The sequence below is a fragment of the Phyllostomus hastatus genome, unplaced genomic scaffold (genome assembly GCF_019186645.2).
Source record: "Phyllostomus hastatus isolate PE091 unplaced genomic scaffold, TTU_PhHast_1.1 phas_scaffold_182, whole genome shotgun sequence".
In the NCBI taxonomy this organism is placed as follows: domain Eukaryota; kingdom Metazoa; phylum Chordata; class Mammalia; order Chiroptera; family Phyllostomidae; genus Phyllostomus; species Phyllostomus hastatus.
Genome location: NW_025334013.1, coordinates 31,039,055 through 31,056,708, shown reverse-complemented (window position 1 = coordinate 31,056,708; position 17,654 = coordinate 31,039,055). Strand labels below are relative to the sequence as shown.

At 35.5% G+C, this 17,654-nt stretch overlaps 1 protein-coding gene across 3 annotated transcripts in view; it reads left to right on the top strand.

The window, feature by feature from the left end:
- The window catches only part of LOC123832254 (intracisternal A particle-promoted polypeptide), a 41,843-nt gene that overhangs the window by 6,571 nt on the left and 17,618 nt on the right, over positions 1 to 17,654 (top strand). For 2 of the 3 annotated variants that reach the window (XM_045859888.1, XM_045859887.1), the window contains exons 3-7: positions 1,693 to 2,124; positions 7,156 to 7,311; positions 8,346 to 8,513; positions 13,602 to 13,739; positions 16,729 to 16,851. In XM_045859888.1, the coding sequence (XP_045715844.1) occupies positions 1,693 to 2,124; positions 7,156 to 7,311; positions 8,346 to 8,513; positions 13,602 to 13,739; positions 16,729 to 16,851 (1,017 nt within the window). The remainder of the gene's footprint in view (positions 1 to 1,692; positions 2,125 to 7,155; positions 7,312 to 8,345; positions 8,514 to 13,601; positions 13,740 to 16,728; positions 16,852 to 17,654) is intronic. The other variant, XM_045859889.1, reaches the window with a different exon arrangement.

Genomic DNA, 17,654 nt, shown 5'->3' with positions numbered 1-17,654 from the left:
TCTCATGTGCCCCCTACTCTGTGGATCTAGCAAGGCAACCTAGGCATGTGCCCTGGCTGGGAATCAAACCAATGACCCTTTGGTTCACAGGCCAGCGCTCAATCCATTGAGCCACACCAGCCAGGGCTCTATGCATTCTTTATTAACCATTCACAATTCTAATAGGTGTTAACAGATATTTCTTACCTTAGATTTTTATGCACTTCATTTAGAATCAAATGACCTTTGTTTATGATCTAGCTCTGCCACTAATTAGCTGTGTGGTACAAGGCATTTCATTTAGCTTTAGTCACTTATTCATTGATTCTTTCAACAGATATTTATGAATACTTTTTGAGGTAGGTACTAGGGATATGAAGTAAATAAGACAGTCGTGGCTTCTGCCTTTACAGAGTTTTCTAGGTAATGCAGATAATGTATTTACAAAATAGAAATGAGTTTGTGAGAGCCTCATTTTCCTTATTGTAAAGTGGGGAATTGTAAAGTAGCACTTTATAATTCCTGTGAAGGTTAAATGAGATAAATTTTAATACTTGGAAATGTAAAAGTGCACTTTGTAATCTATAAAACCTTATTAAATTGGAGGGCATTTTTTTTATTACTCTGAAGTAACAGCTTTATCCAGTAGCAGTCATTCACCCCCCTTAGTTCACAATCCACGATCTTATCTTCTCGAAGTTTGTGGTGAGTTCTCATTTTATTCAAGTAAGTCTTATCTTAGTTTTCCTTGAAGCTACTACTTTTACTCCTGTGGTGGATTTCACTTCTTATACTTTTGGAAAACCCCCTGTTTACATTCAATAAGCCATATCCTTCCTCTCGCCATAATTTTTTTGGCCACTCATTTATTCAAAACAAGTTTCTTGAGCACCTAGTATGGGCTAGTCATTGGAAATACAAAAGGGGCAAGCCTCACCCCAACAGACTTTATAATTCTAATTGGGAGTAAAGATTTTAGGGAAATAGTTTAGTGAAATAAATGAGAATTAAAGGGATAAAGGGAAAGTACAAAATTGAATAGACAGTTTATCCTTATAAGGAAGGAGAATTACAGTGGCTTTTTTTTTCCCTTCTAAGTATAATTGACTGATGTTGTTCCAAAGTCATTATGTAAATATATGAAAGTGAAGCCATCTGGAAAGTGGTATATATAGTTACTTAAATGTGAAGTATTAATAATTTCTCATATGTTATAGACTCTTGGTTATAACTAATATTAAAATTAACATTTGTATGGCACTTTATCATAATCGAAGATAGAGCCTCTGTCTTACCTTCTCCAGTGCCTAAGTAAATGTTTAGTAGATTCATATAGCCCAATGTTAAAAGCACAGACTTTGGTGTCAATCCCTACCCTCAACTCACTTAACCATGTGACTTGGAGACAAGTTACTTAAACTTTCTGATTCTGTTTTCTTAATACAAAAATAAGAAAGAAAAAAACCCCTATTATATAGGGTTGTATTCAGGGTTAAATTAATGTAGAAAGCAATTAATGCAGTGTCTGGTTCATTGTAAGCATTCCATAAATGTTAGGTTATCATTATTATTTAAGTTTTGTGCCCTTTCTATAAATCCTTTGTTGATTTTTACTTAGCAATCAGTGGAATAAAATATAATTTTTTAAAAATATAAGCCTAATGTTTGTGTTTATTTTACTGTACTGGTTATTTTGTCTTCTTGTTTCCCTAGGCATAGTGAACATAAGTGTGAATAATGTTCAGGAGTTGATTGTTGCAGCAGACATGCTACAATTGACTGAAGTTGTTAATCTTTGCTGTGAATTTCTGAAAGGACAAATTGATCCACTGAACTGCATTGGGATCTTTCAGTTCTCTGAGCAAATTGCCTGCCACGATCTTTTGGAATTCACAGAAAACTACATTCATGTCCATTTCTTGGAGGTTCAGAGTGGGGAAGAGTTCCTGGCACTTACAAAAGATCAGCTGATCAAAATTTTGAGAAGTGAAGAGCTTAGCATTGAGGATGAATACCAAGTCTTCTTAGCTGCAATGCAGTGGATTCTCAAAGATCTAGGAAAGAGAAAAAAATATGTGGTGGAAGTGCTAGACCCAATTCGATTCCCTTTATTACCTCCTCAGAGGCTTTTAAAGTATATAGAAGGTAATTATTTTTGTTGCATATCAGATTAGTCAATTAATTGTCTGGTTGCTTTTTCTGTGTGAAATGTAATGGTGTTTTTATTTTTCAGTTCAATAGTAGACATTTATTGAATGATTACTGTATGCCAAGATATATACTTTTGGTTTTGTGGGTAGACAGTAGTGTTTCCATATTTCTACCTTTTATTTTATTTTATATATTTTTTAAAGATTTTATTTATTTATTTTTAGAGAGGAAAGGGAGGGAGAAAGAGAGATAGAGAGATAGAGAGAAACATCAATGTGCGGTTGCTGGGGGTTCTGGCCTGCAACCCAGGAATGTACCCTGGCTGGAAATCGAACCTGGGACACTTTGGTTCCCAGCCCGCGCTCAGTCCACTGAGTTACGCCAGCCAGGGCTAACCTTTTATTTCAATAAAATTCTTAATGTACCTATCTTGAGATTCAGTACTAATGGAGATGAGAGTTACAGATAAAATTACTGACTGAGCTGAGACATTGCTGTTTTTGACGGTACCAATTATTTCAATGTAAGATTTCCTGGTCACTTTTTAAAAAAATTGATTCCAGAGAGAGAAGAAGAGAGAGAGAGAGAAACATCCATGTGCAGAAACATTGATAGGTTACCTCCTGTACGCACCCGATCCAGGAACCAAACCTGCAGCCTAGGTGCGTGCCCTGACTGGGAATCGAACCCACAATCTTTCAGTGCATGGGATGATGTTCCAACCCACTGAGCCACACCAGTGAGGCATCTTGTCACTTTTAAAAAGTCAGCAAAGCCCTGGCCCATGTGGCTCAGTGGGTTGGACGTCAGGGCACATGCCTAGGTTGCTGGTTTGGTTCCTGGTATAAAAGGCAAGCAATCAATGTTTCTCTCCCACATCGATGTTTCTCTCCCTCCCTTCCCTTCTCAAATAAAAAAAATGAATTAATTAATATAAATATATTAAAGCCAATTATTTAAAAAAATAGAAAATAAAGAGTCAGCAAATTCTAACATTTGAGGGAAATGTATATGCTAAAACCAAAACCTAAACATAACAAATCCTACAAGTCCTCATTATAAAATAAATTTTATATTGATATGATATTGTAGCTCCGAAGTAGCCTTCGAATTATCTTTAGGTTCTAAACTTTGAAAATACTTTTCACCATGGTATAAAATAGTTTTTATCTTTATATTAGAAAAAATAATATTTAAATTTTATTTTTAAAGACTATTTTAGGCCTGGTTTCAAGATTTGAAGTTTTTACTCTTGTCCTGCACTTGAAAATTTAGGATATGACTGAATTATAAATGATCTTATGAATTAAGTATACTATTAGAATTAAAAGTGTAATTCTGTGAAGTATATTTAATATAGATTTTCTTTTTTTCTCCACTGTAACTTAACAGTGTTAACAGAATTTTGTAGGTTTTCTGAGTGATATTGTTTTAATTCAAATATATAATCAATTCTTATTATTCATGGTAGTTCTATAAAGTTACCATAAACATTGAATTGGCAAATACTAAGCCATTGATCCTAGGGAGATATGGAGTAAATTCTTAAAGCCTCTGGTCATGACATTTTTGTCAATTGATCAATACATAATCTTGTTTTATGTATATTTGTTAAAACACCTTATTTATTATTACATATTGCTGGTGCATTAACATTGAACTCATAGTCAAAAGCACTATAACTCCTACCTTCATGCAGCGTACCTAACATGTGCATTTTCTATGTAAGGCCATCACAACCTTCTTGCACTTAGGAAAACTTGGGCAGCACTTAAGCATTTTAAACAGCAAAATCACCAACAAGGAACTCAAAAATGTGAAAAACATGACATTAAATCTGAAAGGGACACTTGTTTACAGTATGAGAACTGAAACAAAAGAGAGAGTATCGCTTCATTCAGTCTCATTTAGGAACAGTCAAGTCAGATGATTCACATTTTTTGCCACTCTGTGAGACATCCATGAATGACCAGGAAAGCACCATGAGTGTTGATTTGGGTTACAAATACATTTCGGAGTAGATATAATCACAGGTGAGGAATCCATAAACCCATGCTAAAACAAAAAGAGGGAAATTATCCATACACATTTTTGCATGAATCATGGGAGAATTTAGGAGTAGGGCAAAAGCTTTCATGGTACAGTTAGTTTTTTTTCAAGTGTCATAGGTACAGCATACTAAAGAAAAGTTTCTCTGCCAGGAGCAAAGGAATATTCCCTAGAATTGGGGTATATTTTCCTACAACTTAGTATTATAATAGTCCAGTCTTTTACTGCTTATTATAAGCATGCCCAATAGTTACCACCTAAAGGTATTTCACTGGAAGAAAACTGCAAAGAGTCAAGGGAGAAGTAAATGGAGGATTTTTTTTTTTAAAAAGGCAACCTTAAGCCCTGACTGGTTTGCTCAGTTGGTTGGAGGGTGGTCCTATACACCAAAAGGTTGCAGGTTCTATCCCCAGTCAGTGCACATATCTAGGTTGTGGGTTCAATCCCTGGGCAGGATGTGGATGGGAGGCAGCCAATCAATGTTTCTCTCTCACATTGATGTTTCTCTCTCTTTCCTCCTTCCCTTCCTCTCTATCTAAAAGAAAAAAACAAAAACCATAAACACATCTTCAGGTAAGGGTACATAAATAAATAACAACCTTAGTATTTTTCAAGTTTGAAACTTTTTCTTTTTGATCACGTTGGAGAAAAGACAATTTATGTAAAAATGTATTGAGACACTACCACAAAATTCAGAGAGGGCAGAAGCCTTCCTTGAAATGGTTAAATTATGTTATATGAAATGTATAGATTTCTATAAATGGTACATGGTTTGCCCTGACTGGTGTAGCTCAGTGAGTTGGGCATCATCCCACAAACCATAATGTTCCTGGTTCTATTCCTGGTCAGGACATGTCTGGGTTGCAGGCAAGATTCCTGGTTGGGAGTATATGCGAGGCAACCAATCAGTGTCTCTCTCACACATCAATGTTCTCTCCCTCTCTTTCTTCTTCCCTTCCCCTTTCTCTAAAAATAAAAATAAATAAAATTTTAAAATGGTACATGGTTTTATAAAAAGTTTAGGTGATAAAATATAAAAAAAATAAATCATACAAAGTCTGTCACCCCAAAATAACCAGTTATAATTAACATTCAGATATCACTGTATAGGAGGTTGGATGATGGTTGGATATATGGTTGAATGAATAGTTACAAGAAAAATTATAAGAATATGAATCATTCTATACACTTTTATAATATAAAAATGTACTTAAATCTCACTAAAAGTTAACAAAGAAGCTGAAGTAATAACTACCATATATTTGCCATGTATAATGCACACTCACATTTTTGTGCACATTACATGTAGGATTATTATACCCATTATTATACCCATGGTATATAATTATGCCCATGTATAATGTACATCCTTATTTTTCCCTCAAAAATATGGGCAAAAAAATGCACATTAGACAGCAAAATATGGTGATTTCAGATAAATGTCTATCCTAAGAAATACTCATTCTAAAAAGCACTAATAGAGTTAAGGACAAAAGATGAAAGTCACTAAAAGATGAAGTCATAGTCTCATTTTGCATTTCAGTTTTAAACAGTATAGACTCTATGCTAAGAAAAAATGAGATAATTAGCATTCTTATTTTTCTTCTTACCCCCTCTTCAATATTTATACCTTTGTATAGATTTTTTTGCAGTCATGATTCTCTCAGCTCTGCACTTTGTTCTATATTTAAATAGATATGATGCCCTCTACAAGTTTTTCATAGTCTTTTTATTCCTGTATTTTCTTTTTTGATTCATTTAGTTGGCTGGATTTTATCACAAAGTATTTTTTTCAAGAAAGGCTTGTCGTTATTATATTTCCTGAATTCTTTTTATGTTTGAGAATTTCTGCCTGATGTATTTTTAATTTAACAGCAATTTTTGGTGAGCATAATATTCTAAATTATAAATGATACTTTTGAGCAGGAACAACTTATAAAATCATGCTCAATGTCTTTTTAGGAAATGGACCTCATTCCAACACAGATCTTTTGTTTCTTGCTTTAACTGTCATTTTTGAAAGCTTATGACATAATTTTATATCCTTTTGTTATTAGGTTGTATGTATAGAATTTGGGGCTACTTTATATTTTGTATTTTCATTTTGTAGATAATTGTGATCCTGTTTCACCTTGCCATCTTTTTTTTTATTTCTTTTTTTTATAGTAAAGATTTTATTTATTTATTTTTAGAGAGGGAAGGGAGGGAGAAAGAGAGAGAGAGAGAAACATCAATGTGCCCTTGCTGGGGGCTGTGGCCTGCAACCCAGGTATGTGCCCTGACTGGGAATCGAACCTGTGACACTTTGGTTCACAGCCTGTGCTCAATTCCACTGAGCTATGCCAGCCAGGGCTTCACCTTGCCATCTTTATTTAGAAATTCTCATACATGTATTTACAAATTGCCTGTTATGAAACATTTTTTTAAAAACCTTTGATTTAAAGAAAATATTTTTTAGTAGCAATGAGAAAAATATTTGGTATTGTAGAAAACAAACACCATTGTTTAATGATGATTTTTTAAAATTGATTAAATTTACAAAGAGAGAGGAAGAGGGAGAGAGAAAGAAATCCATTTGTTGTTCCATTTATTTATGCATTCATTAGTTGGTTCTTTAAAAAAAATTTTTTTAAATTTATTTTTAGAGATAGGGTAAGGGAAGGAGAAATAGAGTGAGAGAAACATTGATGCCTGAGAGAAACATCAATCAGTTACCTCTTGCATGCTCCCCAACCAGAGATGGCCCCACAACCCAGGCGTGTTTCCATAATGGTTGGTTCTTGTGTATGTCTGACAGGGATTGAACCCACAACCTTGGCATATTTGGAGGATGCTCTAACCAACTGAGCTACCTGACCAGGGCTTGATGATGAGATTTTATTTTTTTTATTGTTAAATGTGTTTTATCTTAGGTAGTCATGTCTTTTCAATATTATTTACAAGTTGGTTAAACATTATCTTTTACAACTACTTTAGGAGTATCTGATTTTAATCTTCGTGTTGCATTGCAAACACTTTTGAAAGAGTACTGTGAGGTGTGCAGATCTCCCAAAGAGAACAAGTTTTGTAGTTTTCTGCAGACATCTAAGGTTCGACCTCGAAAGAAAGCAAGAAAGTACCTGTATGCAGTAGGTAAGAACCTTTTAAAAAGTAATAGAAATTATCTCTATTGTAGGAATTTTAGGATCAAAACCTTTTAATATATTGTTGTTATTATACATTTCAAAATATTCAGGTGTGTAAAGTAGACACTTAATTTCCCGTACAGGCTACATATTTATAAATTGCAGCTATATAATACAATGAACACATCTAAGAGTAAAATAGCTACTCTTCTGACATCTATTATTCTGTGATCTATATCTTTGGGTTTTTAGATTATTCAATTATTGTCAATAGCTAACTAAAGAAATATTACTTTAAAAATTGAAAATTTGTATTCTAGTGAAATATAAGGAAAATAAACCTCAAAAATATTAACTATTCATAGTGTCTTATATAGTTATTAGGGATGATGGAAACCAGTGGTCTCCAAAGTGTGGGTGTGCAGGATAATCCAGAGGCATATCAGATAAACATAGTAAAACCTCTTTTTATTTTAAAAAGCATTAAACCTCATCAATATTTGATATATACATATAGACAGATTGACCAGATTTTTATATATAATATAATTTATATATAAATACATTCTGTATAATTTATATATGTAATTAAATATATAATTTTATGTATGCTATGATATATAAATATGTAATTTTTGAGTGCATGGTAAACTTCTTTTAATGATGGGATGTGCAATCAAACCAGAGTTTCAACTCACTATTTTTAATTGAAATAGATACTAATAGAAGCCATAATGAAACTTTTTAACTAGACAGATAACTAGCTCCTAGATTTATGTTTTAGCTAATATTCTATTATAACCAAGACCAGGTAGTAGAATACTGTGGTTAACTCATTGCATTTAAGCCATAATCTCTCAGAACTTGGCACATTTATGAATCTATGTGTATATATGGCAGGCTCTAAAGCTTTTATTCCTTGCTGTGAAATAGGTAATACTGAATGTCTAGATGTAGAAGGCTAGATTTTTCTCCTTACTACCATTTCCATATTTAGCAATAAAGGATCTGCCATGTTCCTCTTATCCTTCCTTTGTTCAGGTGGATATACTCGATTGCAAGGGGGTCGTTGGAGTGACAGCAGAGCCCTCAGCTGTGTAGAACGTTTTGACACCTTTAGCCAGTACTGGACCACTGTGTCTTCGCTGCATCAGGCTCGATGCGGGCTGGGAGTAGCAGTTCTGGGAGGAATGGTGTACGCTATTGGAGGTAATAATGATAATGTCTTATTTTCCTTATTAGTCTCTAGCTGTAAGTTGACTGAATTCTTATATGCCTTATATATATTGCTAGGTACTATCATAGATACAGTTGTGCTTATACATAGATACAGTTGTGCTTATTAAATATTTATTGAATAAATGAGTGAAAAAAGAAAAAAGAAACATAAGATATTGAATATTTCAGACTAGAGGGATACTGTAATTTTCATAAGGCAGAATACTTAGGTTTGATTTTACTGAAAAGTTGCCCATAAAATGTGGCATCAAAATTTAGGCCAACATTTATAAAAACTTTTAAATTCTTAAAGCTGCATTACAAATTTTTTTTTAATTTTTTAAAGATTTTATTTATTTATTTTTAGAGAGGGAAGGGATGGAGAAAGAGAGAGAGAAAAACATCAATGTGCAGTTGCTGGGGGTCATGGCCTGCAACCCAGGCATGTACCCTGACTGGGAATTGAGCCTGCGACACTTTGGTTCACAGCCCGCGCTCAATCCGCTGAGCTACACCAGCCAGGGTGTACAAATTTTTAATTAAGTTATCTGGACAGTGGGATATATAAAAAACTGGTCAACTAGACGTTATGGTATATTTCTTGATTGAAATTGTGTTTTCTGAAAATATTCTGAATTATAAAATGGTTAATAAATAAAATTAAATTTGAATGTTGGAGGGAAATAATTACAGAAAGATGTAAAGAGAAGAAATGCTGACACTTAACATCAATATTTACTTCTGGATAATTTTGTTGTTATAGCAACAAATCAAGATAGTTAATCTCTAACCCTTACAGCCAATCTTTTTGTTTTGTTTCTATGAGTCAGTCTAAAACACTAAAAATTGTATGTCAAAAATGTTGTTGTTTTCTGACTATAATACTGTCAGTAGGGAATAGTTTATTTTTATCCTTTGGAAAGGACATAATTATCCCTCAAAAACTTCATTAAATCAGTAAATTTCATGGTGCATATGAAAATCCCAACAAAGACTTTAAAGTTTTAAGCCTTACAACCATAGTTCTATATAATCTTTGACTAGAACTCTAATAGTTCTTTTTATGTATATATTTTGGCAATTGTGGATAGTTTCCTTGCATGAACTCTCCTGTTTAACCTAGGGTCACAGTGTCCCATGTGATACTTGCATATATATGTATCCCCTTTCCTAAAGCCACAGAGTATTTATGGGGGCTCTTCAAAAATGCTATGACTTTTCTAGCTGTTATTAATACTACCAGCATTGCTATATTAAGATTCCTCATTATATAATTTAAAAATAATTTTTATTATCAAAGTAATTCAGGTTTGTTATAGGAAATTTTGCTAAAACCAAAGCATATTAAAAAAAAAATGCTGTAGCTAGTGTTGGCTTAGTGGATTGAGTGCCAGACTGCAAATCAAAGGGTCGTCAGTTTGATTCCCAGTCTAAGGCACATGCCTGGATTGTGGGCCAGGTCCCTGGTTGGGGACACTCGAGAGGCAACCACACATTGATGTTTCTCTCCTCTTTCTCCCTCCCTTCCCCTCTCTAAAATACATAGATAAAATCTTTTAAAAGGGAGGGAGGGAGGGAGGGAGGGGAAAAGAAAATAAAGCCCTGAACTGTGTGGCTCAGTTGGTTGGGCATCCTCCCACAAAGCAAAATGTCACTGATTCAATGCCCAGTCACAGCCCATGCTTAGGATGTGGGTTCAATCCCAGCTGGGGGCACATATGAGAGGCCACTGATTGATGTTTCTCTGTCACATCAATGTTTCTCTCCCTCTCTTCTTCTCTCCCTTGCCCTCTCTCTAAAAATAAATACATAAAAATCTTTAAAAAGTGCCCTGGCTGGTGTAGCTCAGTGGATTGAGCATGGGCTGCGAACCAAAGGGTCACTGGTTCGATTCCCAATCAGGACACATGCCTGGGTTGCAGGCCAGGTCCCCAATGGTGGGTGTTTGAGAGGCAACCACACACTGATGCTTCTCTCCCTCTCTTTCTCCTTCCCCTCCCCTCTTTCTAAAAATAAATTTACAATTTTTTTTAAATCTTTAAAAAGCAATAAAAAAAGAAAAACCACCCATATTATAATTATACCATCCAGAAATAGTCACAGTTAATAGTTTAATTTATTTCCTTCCTGATACATATCTGGGTTAATTTTCTAAATACTACTTTTAAAAATTAAGATACCATAAAATTCACCATTAGCGTATACAGTTCAGTGGTTTTTAGTATATTCACCAAGTTGTACAACCATCACCTCTAATTCCAGAACATTTTCATCACTTCAAAAAGCCATTCTTATTATTTGGGGAAAATTTTATATCTGTGTAGGGAACTGTTTACTAGTCAACTTCCCCCCAGACTCCAGCCAAGGGTCAACCTCGCAAAGGAGGCCTTTCTAAGGATAGGCAGTCTTGGGCCTGCTACATTAACTCTTTTCTACACAGTAGGAGTTTTGTATTCATTAAGAATTCTAGGCCCTTATAAAGTTGTATGTGCTGCACGTATCTTTCCTACTCTGCTGCTTCACCTTTCACACTCTTTATGGGATCTTTTGATAAACAGATGTTTTTTATTTTAATGTAGCCAACTCTATTTTTTTTTCTCTTTATGTTCAGTGTTTCTTATATGCATGTATATATTTATATATTTATTATCCTCACCCAAGGACAGTGTATTGTTTTGAGAGAGAGAGGAAAGTAGGAAGTGAGAGAGGGAGGGAAACATTGATGTGAGAAAGAAACACCAGTTGGTTGTCTCTCATATGCACCCCAACTGAGACTAAACCCTCAACTTAGGCACGTGCCCTAACTAGGAATTGAACCGTGACCTTAAGTTTATGGAACAAGGTTCCAACCAACTGAGCCACACTGGCCAGGGCTCTTGTACTTTTTTAAAGAAATCCTTCACTACTCCAAAGTCACAAAGATACATACCTTTATTGTTTTCTACAATTTTGTAGTTTTCCTGTTTACATTTATATCTGTAATCTACCTGGATTTGTGTTTTTATAAATAGTGTGACTAAGGAACCAGTTTTTTTTTATATCTATATAAACAATTATCCTAGCATGGAAAAACTTTTTTCCCCACTGCTCTGTAGTACAAACAGTCATATATCAAGTAATTACATATGTATGGATCTATTTCTAGATTTCTGTTCCATTGGTCTCTTTGTCTATCCCTATATTAATTACTAAAGTTCTATTTTAAGTCTAATAAGCTTATCTGATAAGGCAGTTTCTCAACATTATTTTGTGAGAGTACTTGGACCATTGTACTTCCCATGTCAATTTTAGAATCGGTTTGTTTTTTAAAATAATACTGTATGATTCCACTTATATGGGGTACTTAGAGTAGTCAAAATCATAAAGACAGAATATAATAGTGATTTTCAGGGGTTGGGAGGGAAAATGGGGAGTTTTTGTTTAATAGGTATAGTTTTAGTTTGATAAAACAGAAAGAGTCGTGGGATGGATGGTTGTGATGGCTGCACAACAATATGAATGTGTTAACATCACTGAACTATAAACTTAAAAATTGAGATTGTAACTTTTATATTGTGTTAAATGTAATCCAATAAAAAAGAAAGGATATCTGCCCTGGCTGGCATAACTCAGTGGATTGAACGCGGGCTGTGAACCAAAGTGTCACAGGTTCGATTCTCAGTCAGGGTACATGCCTGGGTTGCAGGCCATGACCCCCAGCAACCGCACATTGATGATTCTCTCACTCTCTCTCTATCTCCCTCCCTTCCCTCTCTAAAAATAAATAAGTAAATAAATCTAAAAAAAATGCATTTAAAAAAAAGAAAGAAAGGATATCTTAAAAATTGGGATTAGATTATATCTATAAACCAGTTTGGAGATAATCGTCTTTACATTGGCTCTTCTAATTCATAAAGGTGATACATTTCTTCACTTATTTAGATATTCCTTATTTACAATTTTATTTAAGTAGCACTGGCCAGTGTGGCTCAGTTGATTGGAGCTTCATCCCATGCACCAAAAGATTGCTGTTGATTCCCTGTCAGCGCACATACCTGGCTGCGGTTAGGTCCCAGTCAGGCATTTGCAGGAGGCAGTCAATCAAAATTTCTCTCTCTCTTTCTCTCTGTCTTTTTCCTCTCTCTCTCTCTAGAATCAGTGAATATATCCTTGGGTAAGGATTAAAAAAGAAAACAATTATTTAAATAAAGTTTATAGCCCTGACTGGTGTGGCTCAGTTGGTTGGACATCAACCGGCAAAGTGAAAGGTCACCAGTTCATTGCCAGTCAGGGTACATGCCTGGGTTGCGGTTAGGTCCCTGGTCGGGGTACATATGAGAGGCAACTAATGGGTGTTTCTCTCTTACATCATGTCTCTCTCCTCTTTCTCCATCCCTTCCTCTCTCTCTAAAAATAAATAAATAAAATATTTAACAAATAAACAAATAAAGAAAGTTTATAAATTTTAACCATAGAGGTCTTGTACAATATTTGATTAGATTTATTCCTAGGTATAGTATATTTTAAAATTCTATTTTGTGTATCATTTTTTAAAAGATTTTATTTATTTATAGAGAGAGGGGAGAGGAGGGAGAAAAAGAGGGAGAGAAACACAGATAGGCTAGAGAAACATTGATTGGTTGCCTCTCACAGAACCCCAACTGGAGACCTGGCCTGCAGCCCAGGCTTGTATCAAACTAGCAACCTTTTGCTTTGAGGGACAACGCCCAAACCACTGAGCCACACCAGTCAGGACTTAAGTGATATCTTTTTTTAAAGTTTCATTTTCTATTTGTTGCTAGATAAGGATTACATTAAAACTCAAATTTTATAAGAGTCAAAATGCAAATTATATGGATTGTTTGGTGGTAATAGATAACAGGAAAATTATGTCATTGCTTCATTAAATGGAGTTTACTAAATAATGGTGCTATGATTTCAAAATAACATATGCTGAGCAAATGAATTTAATAAATAGTATAAATCAGACATAATAGTTGAATTTCTGACAACATGGAATGCTACTGTATATTATAAATATGATGCTAGGCTATTAGCATCAGTAAACCTCCTCATATGTGTCTCTCTTATTTAACTCAGGTGAAAAAGATTCAATGATTTTTGACTGTACTGAATGCTATGATCCAGTTACTAAACAGTGGACAACTGTAGCTTCAATGAATCACCCCCGCTGTGGCTTGGGAGTATGTGTCTGTAATGGGGCTATCTATGCTTTGGGTAATTATGCTATTCACTTAAGGATATCTAATATTATTTAAATTCTATTTTTAAATTATATTTTATTGATAATTCTATTACAGTTATCCCAATTATTCCTCCTTTTCCCCCCTCCACCCAGAACCCTCCACTTCCTCAGGCAATTCCCACACCATTGTTTGTGTCTATGTCATATGTATAAGTTCTTTGGCTACTCCATTTCCTATACTGTACTTTACATCCGCATGGCTATTCTATAACTACCTATTTGTATTTTTTAAATGTTTTTCTTTCTTTCTTTTTATAGAGAGGGGAAGGGAGAAGGAAAGGGAGAGAAACATCAATGTGTGAGAGAAACATAGATTGTTTGCCTCTCACCTGCCCCCAACGGGGAACCTGGCCCCCAACCCGGGCATGTGCCCTAGCTTGGAATGTAACCAGCAACACTTCCATTTGCAGGCCAGTGCTCAATCCATGGAGCCACACCAGCAAGGGCCCTAATTGTATTTCTTAATCACCTCACCTCTTCACCCATCCCTAAAAACTCCCCTCCCATCTGGCAAATCTTCTCTGTTATCTGTGATTCTGTCTCTGTTTATTTTGTATCCTTAGTTTGTTTTTTAGATTCAATTGTTAATAGATATGTATTTATTGCTATTGCATTTTATTGTTCATGTTTGATCTTTTTCTTTTTCTTAAATAAGCTCCTTTATCATTTCATATGATAATGTTTTGGTGATGATGAACTCCTTTAGTTTTTTCCTTGTCTGGGAAGCTCTTTATCTGCCCTTCAATTCTAAATGTTAGCTTTGCTGGGTAAAGCAATCTCGGCTGTAGGTCCCTGCTTTTCAGGACTTTGAATATTTGTTGTCAATCCCTCCTAGCCTGCAATGTTTCTTTTGAAAAATAAGCTGACAGTCTTATGGGAACTCCCCTATAAGTAACTAACATCTTTTCTCTTGCTGCTTTTAAGATTCTCTCTTTATCTTTAACATGTGGCATTTTAATTATGATGTGTGTTGGAGTGAGCCTCTTTGCATCTACCTTCTGTGCCTCTCTGTGCTTCCTGGACTTGCATGTCTATTTCCTTCCCTAAATTAGGGAAGTTTTCTTTCATTACTTCTTCAGATAAATTTCCAATTTCTTGCTCTTTCTCTTCTCCTTCTGGCACCCTATGATGTCAATGTTAGGTCATTCAAAGTTATCCCAAAGACTTCTTGCACTATCCTCTTTTAGGTACTTAGGGTGTACCCTCCACGTGAGCTGAGTATGTCTTCCTCTTGTAGTTGAGCCTTGATTGCTGTTGGCAGGTCAATGGGAGGAGTTACCCAGGCCAGTCAGCTCCAAGGACTGACTGTAATCATTGCCCGCTAACCTTCATCCTCCATGGAGGATTAACTGTGCAGGGGCAGGGTGGTGGTGCTCCAATATGGTCTGTAGCTGTCCACTGGCTGTGCAGGCTCTGGGATGTCCTGGTTGTTGCAGGCCAGGTCATCCCCTACCTGCATTCTACCTGGGGCCACCCTGCATGAGCTGTAAACCAATATGAGATGGCTGCTACTTATCTGGGCTTGGAGATGCCCAGGTGAAGCCAAGCTATGAATCTAAGATGGCTAGTGCTAGCACTGGGCCTAGGGCCACTTAGCAACAGGTACAGGGGCTTGGGGCTTAATGAGGCCAGCTGTTGCTGGTTTGAGAGGATTTAGGAAGTTGTGAAGCATGAGCTAAGACCAGCCATTCATATGAAAAAGTCATGGTTAAAAGTTTGGTGAGCCTGTAAATTGGGTGGGACAAATCTCAGGGGATCTTATGGGTGGGGCAAACAATGTGAACCAGGTTGATGGAGTCTCAGATATGGCACCCACCTGCCAGCTTATGGCTCTGTGGGAGGAGGGTTCAAAAAAAGGACAACAGCCTCTGCCAGTCTTTCTTTCTGGTAGAAAGCTGTCTCCTAGCTCCCACCTTGATGTCAGACTTTTCAGTTCCTCCCTGTATGCCACTGGTGTCTTTCAAGCTGCTACCCAGGTGCTGGAGCTCAGAGGGAGTGAATCTGAGTAAGTCCATGAATAGGTTCTTTAAGGGGAACTGCTTGGGACTCTAGAAATTTCTTCTACTGACTCAATCCCTGCAGGTTTTTGCAGGCAGAAGTTATGGGGACTTATCTTCCTGACACTGGAACCCTGGGCTATGGGGTCTGGTGTGAGGCTAGGACTCCTTGCTCCCAAGATATATTTCCCAAATTTTTATCCACCATAGGTGGATATAGGACCAGCCCATTTCACGTCTCTGCCCCTCCTACCAGTCTGGATGGATGTGGTTTCTTTAATTCCATAGTTGTCAGACTTGCATTCATCTCAGTTTCTGACAGTTCTGAGTGATGGTTATTCTACATTTTAGTTGTAATTTTAATGTAGTTGTGCAAGGAGGTGAACCATGTTTACCTTTGCTGCCATCTTGACCAGAAGTCTGTTACTTAAATTCTTAATCAGATTCTGATTACTTCAGAAATTTTCCTTCACTCCCATAAAAAACTTGTATCCTTTCAGGTTTATAAATTCTTATTCTGAAAATAGTATTACGTGGGGAATATTATCAAATGTGGAACTCTTAGAGATGGAGATAAAATATATAGATGAGATGTCCAATGAAGCACTTTAGCTGATAGTTAAATTTCATTATTATTAAGCATTCTGAATATGCAGAGGTTGTTTTAAAAGATAGTTTTGTAAAAATAATGAAAGTTTTGTGAAATGCCAAATTTCCTATGCAATATGTTGAAGTGTTTGTTTTGTTTTATATTAAATCTCTTGTTGAAAAGGCAGAGGGTTAAAAAGTCTGAGTTCTACTCACAGTCAAATTGAAACTTCTCATGTGATCTTGGACAAATAACCCCTCTGTTCCATGTAATAATCATCCATAATATGAAGTTGTAAGATCAAAAGTTTCCTAAGGTTTTTTGATAATTAAGATTCTTTTATCACAGACATAAAATTTTTCTCTTTGGTTACAGGTGGATGGGTTGGAGCTGAGATAGGGAACACCATTGAACGATTTGATCCTGATGAAAATAAATGGGAAGTAGTTGGCAACATGGCTTTGTCACGCTACTACTTTGGCTGTTGCGAAATGCAAGGTGATTATTGTATAAAATATTTTCCAGAAAAAAAATATTTTTAAAAACTGAGCTTGAGGCTTCATTTACATAGAAGTATAGTTTATGTTAGTATTAAATGATTAACACTAACAATATTGAAGTTCGGTTTTTATCCTCTTATTTTTGTATTTCTGTATTGCCAAAATAATCAATTTTTTCCAAAATGAACAAAGCTAGAATTTAAATTCCAAATAGGCAAAAATACTTGACTAGCACAATAAGCATTTAAAAGTCATTCTTTATTGTTAATAATTTTCTCTCCTATGCAGGCCTTAGTAAGTGTTTCTAAGGAGGGAGAGAATATCAGAAAGAATCATCACAGTCTCTTCTTATAGGCTGCTTCAGTGTTATTTTTAAAGGATGCATTGTGATTCAGTCCACACAGAATATAATGCTATGATAGATTTGAAGTATATTGTACCAAATATTAAAGTGGTATACAGACATTATTTTAATTGTCTATTATACCTGAGAGGTAGTAAGCACTGTCAAATAAAACCTGATTCTCTGTCCAGAGTTGGAGAGCAGAGTTATATGTACCTGCAGAGTAGGAAGCAGTCTGGCCATTGTTATATGACAGCTCAGCCTGCTTTATTCCCAGCTCAAGTTCTTCCTGCTTTGTGAGTACCTTCTCAGATTTACACTAGCATTTAATGTTCAAATTACATGGTGCAGACTATATTCTATTATTTAATATTATAGTATTCTTTAGTTGTTTTATATTTATTATCTTTATCTTCCCAGCTAAAATCAGAGCTACAGAAGCATCCTGGAGGTTATCT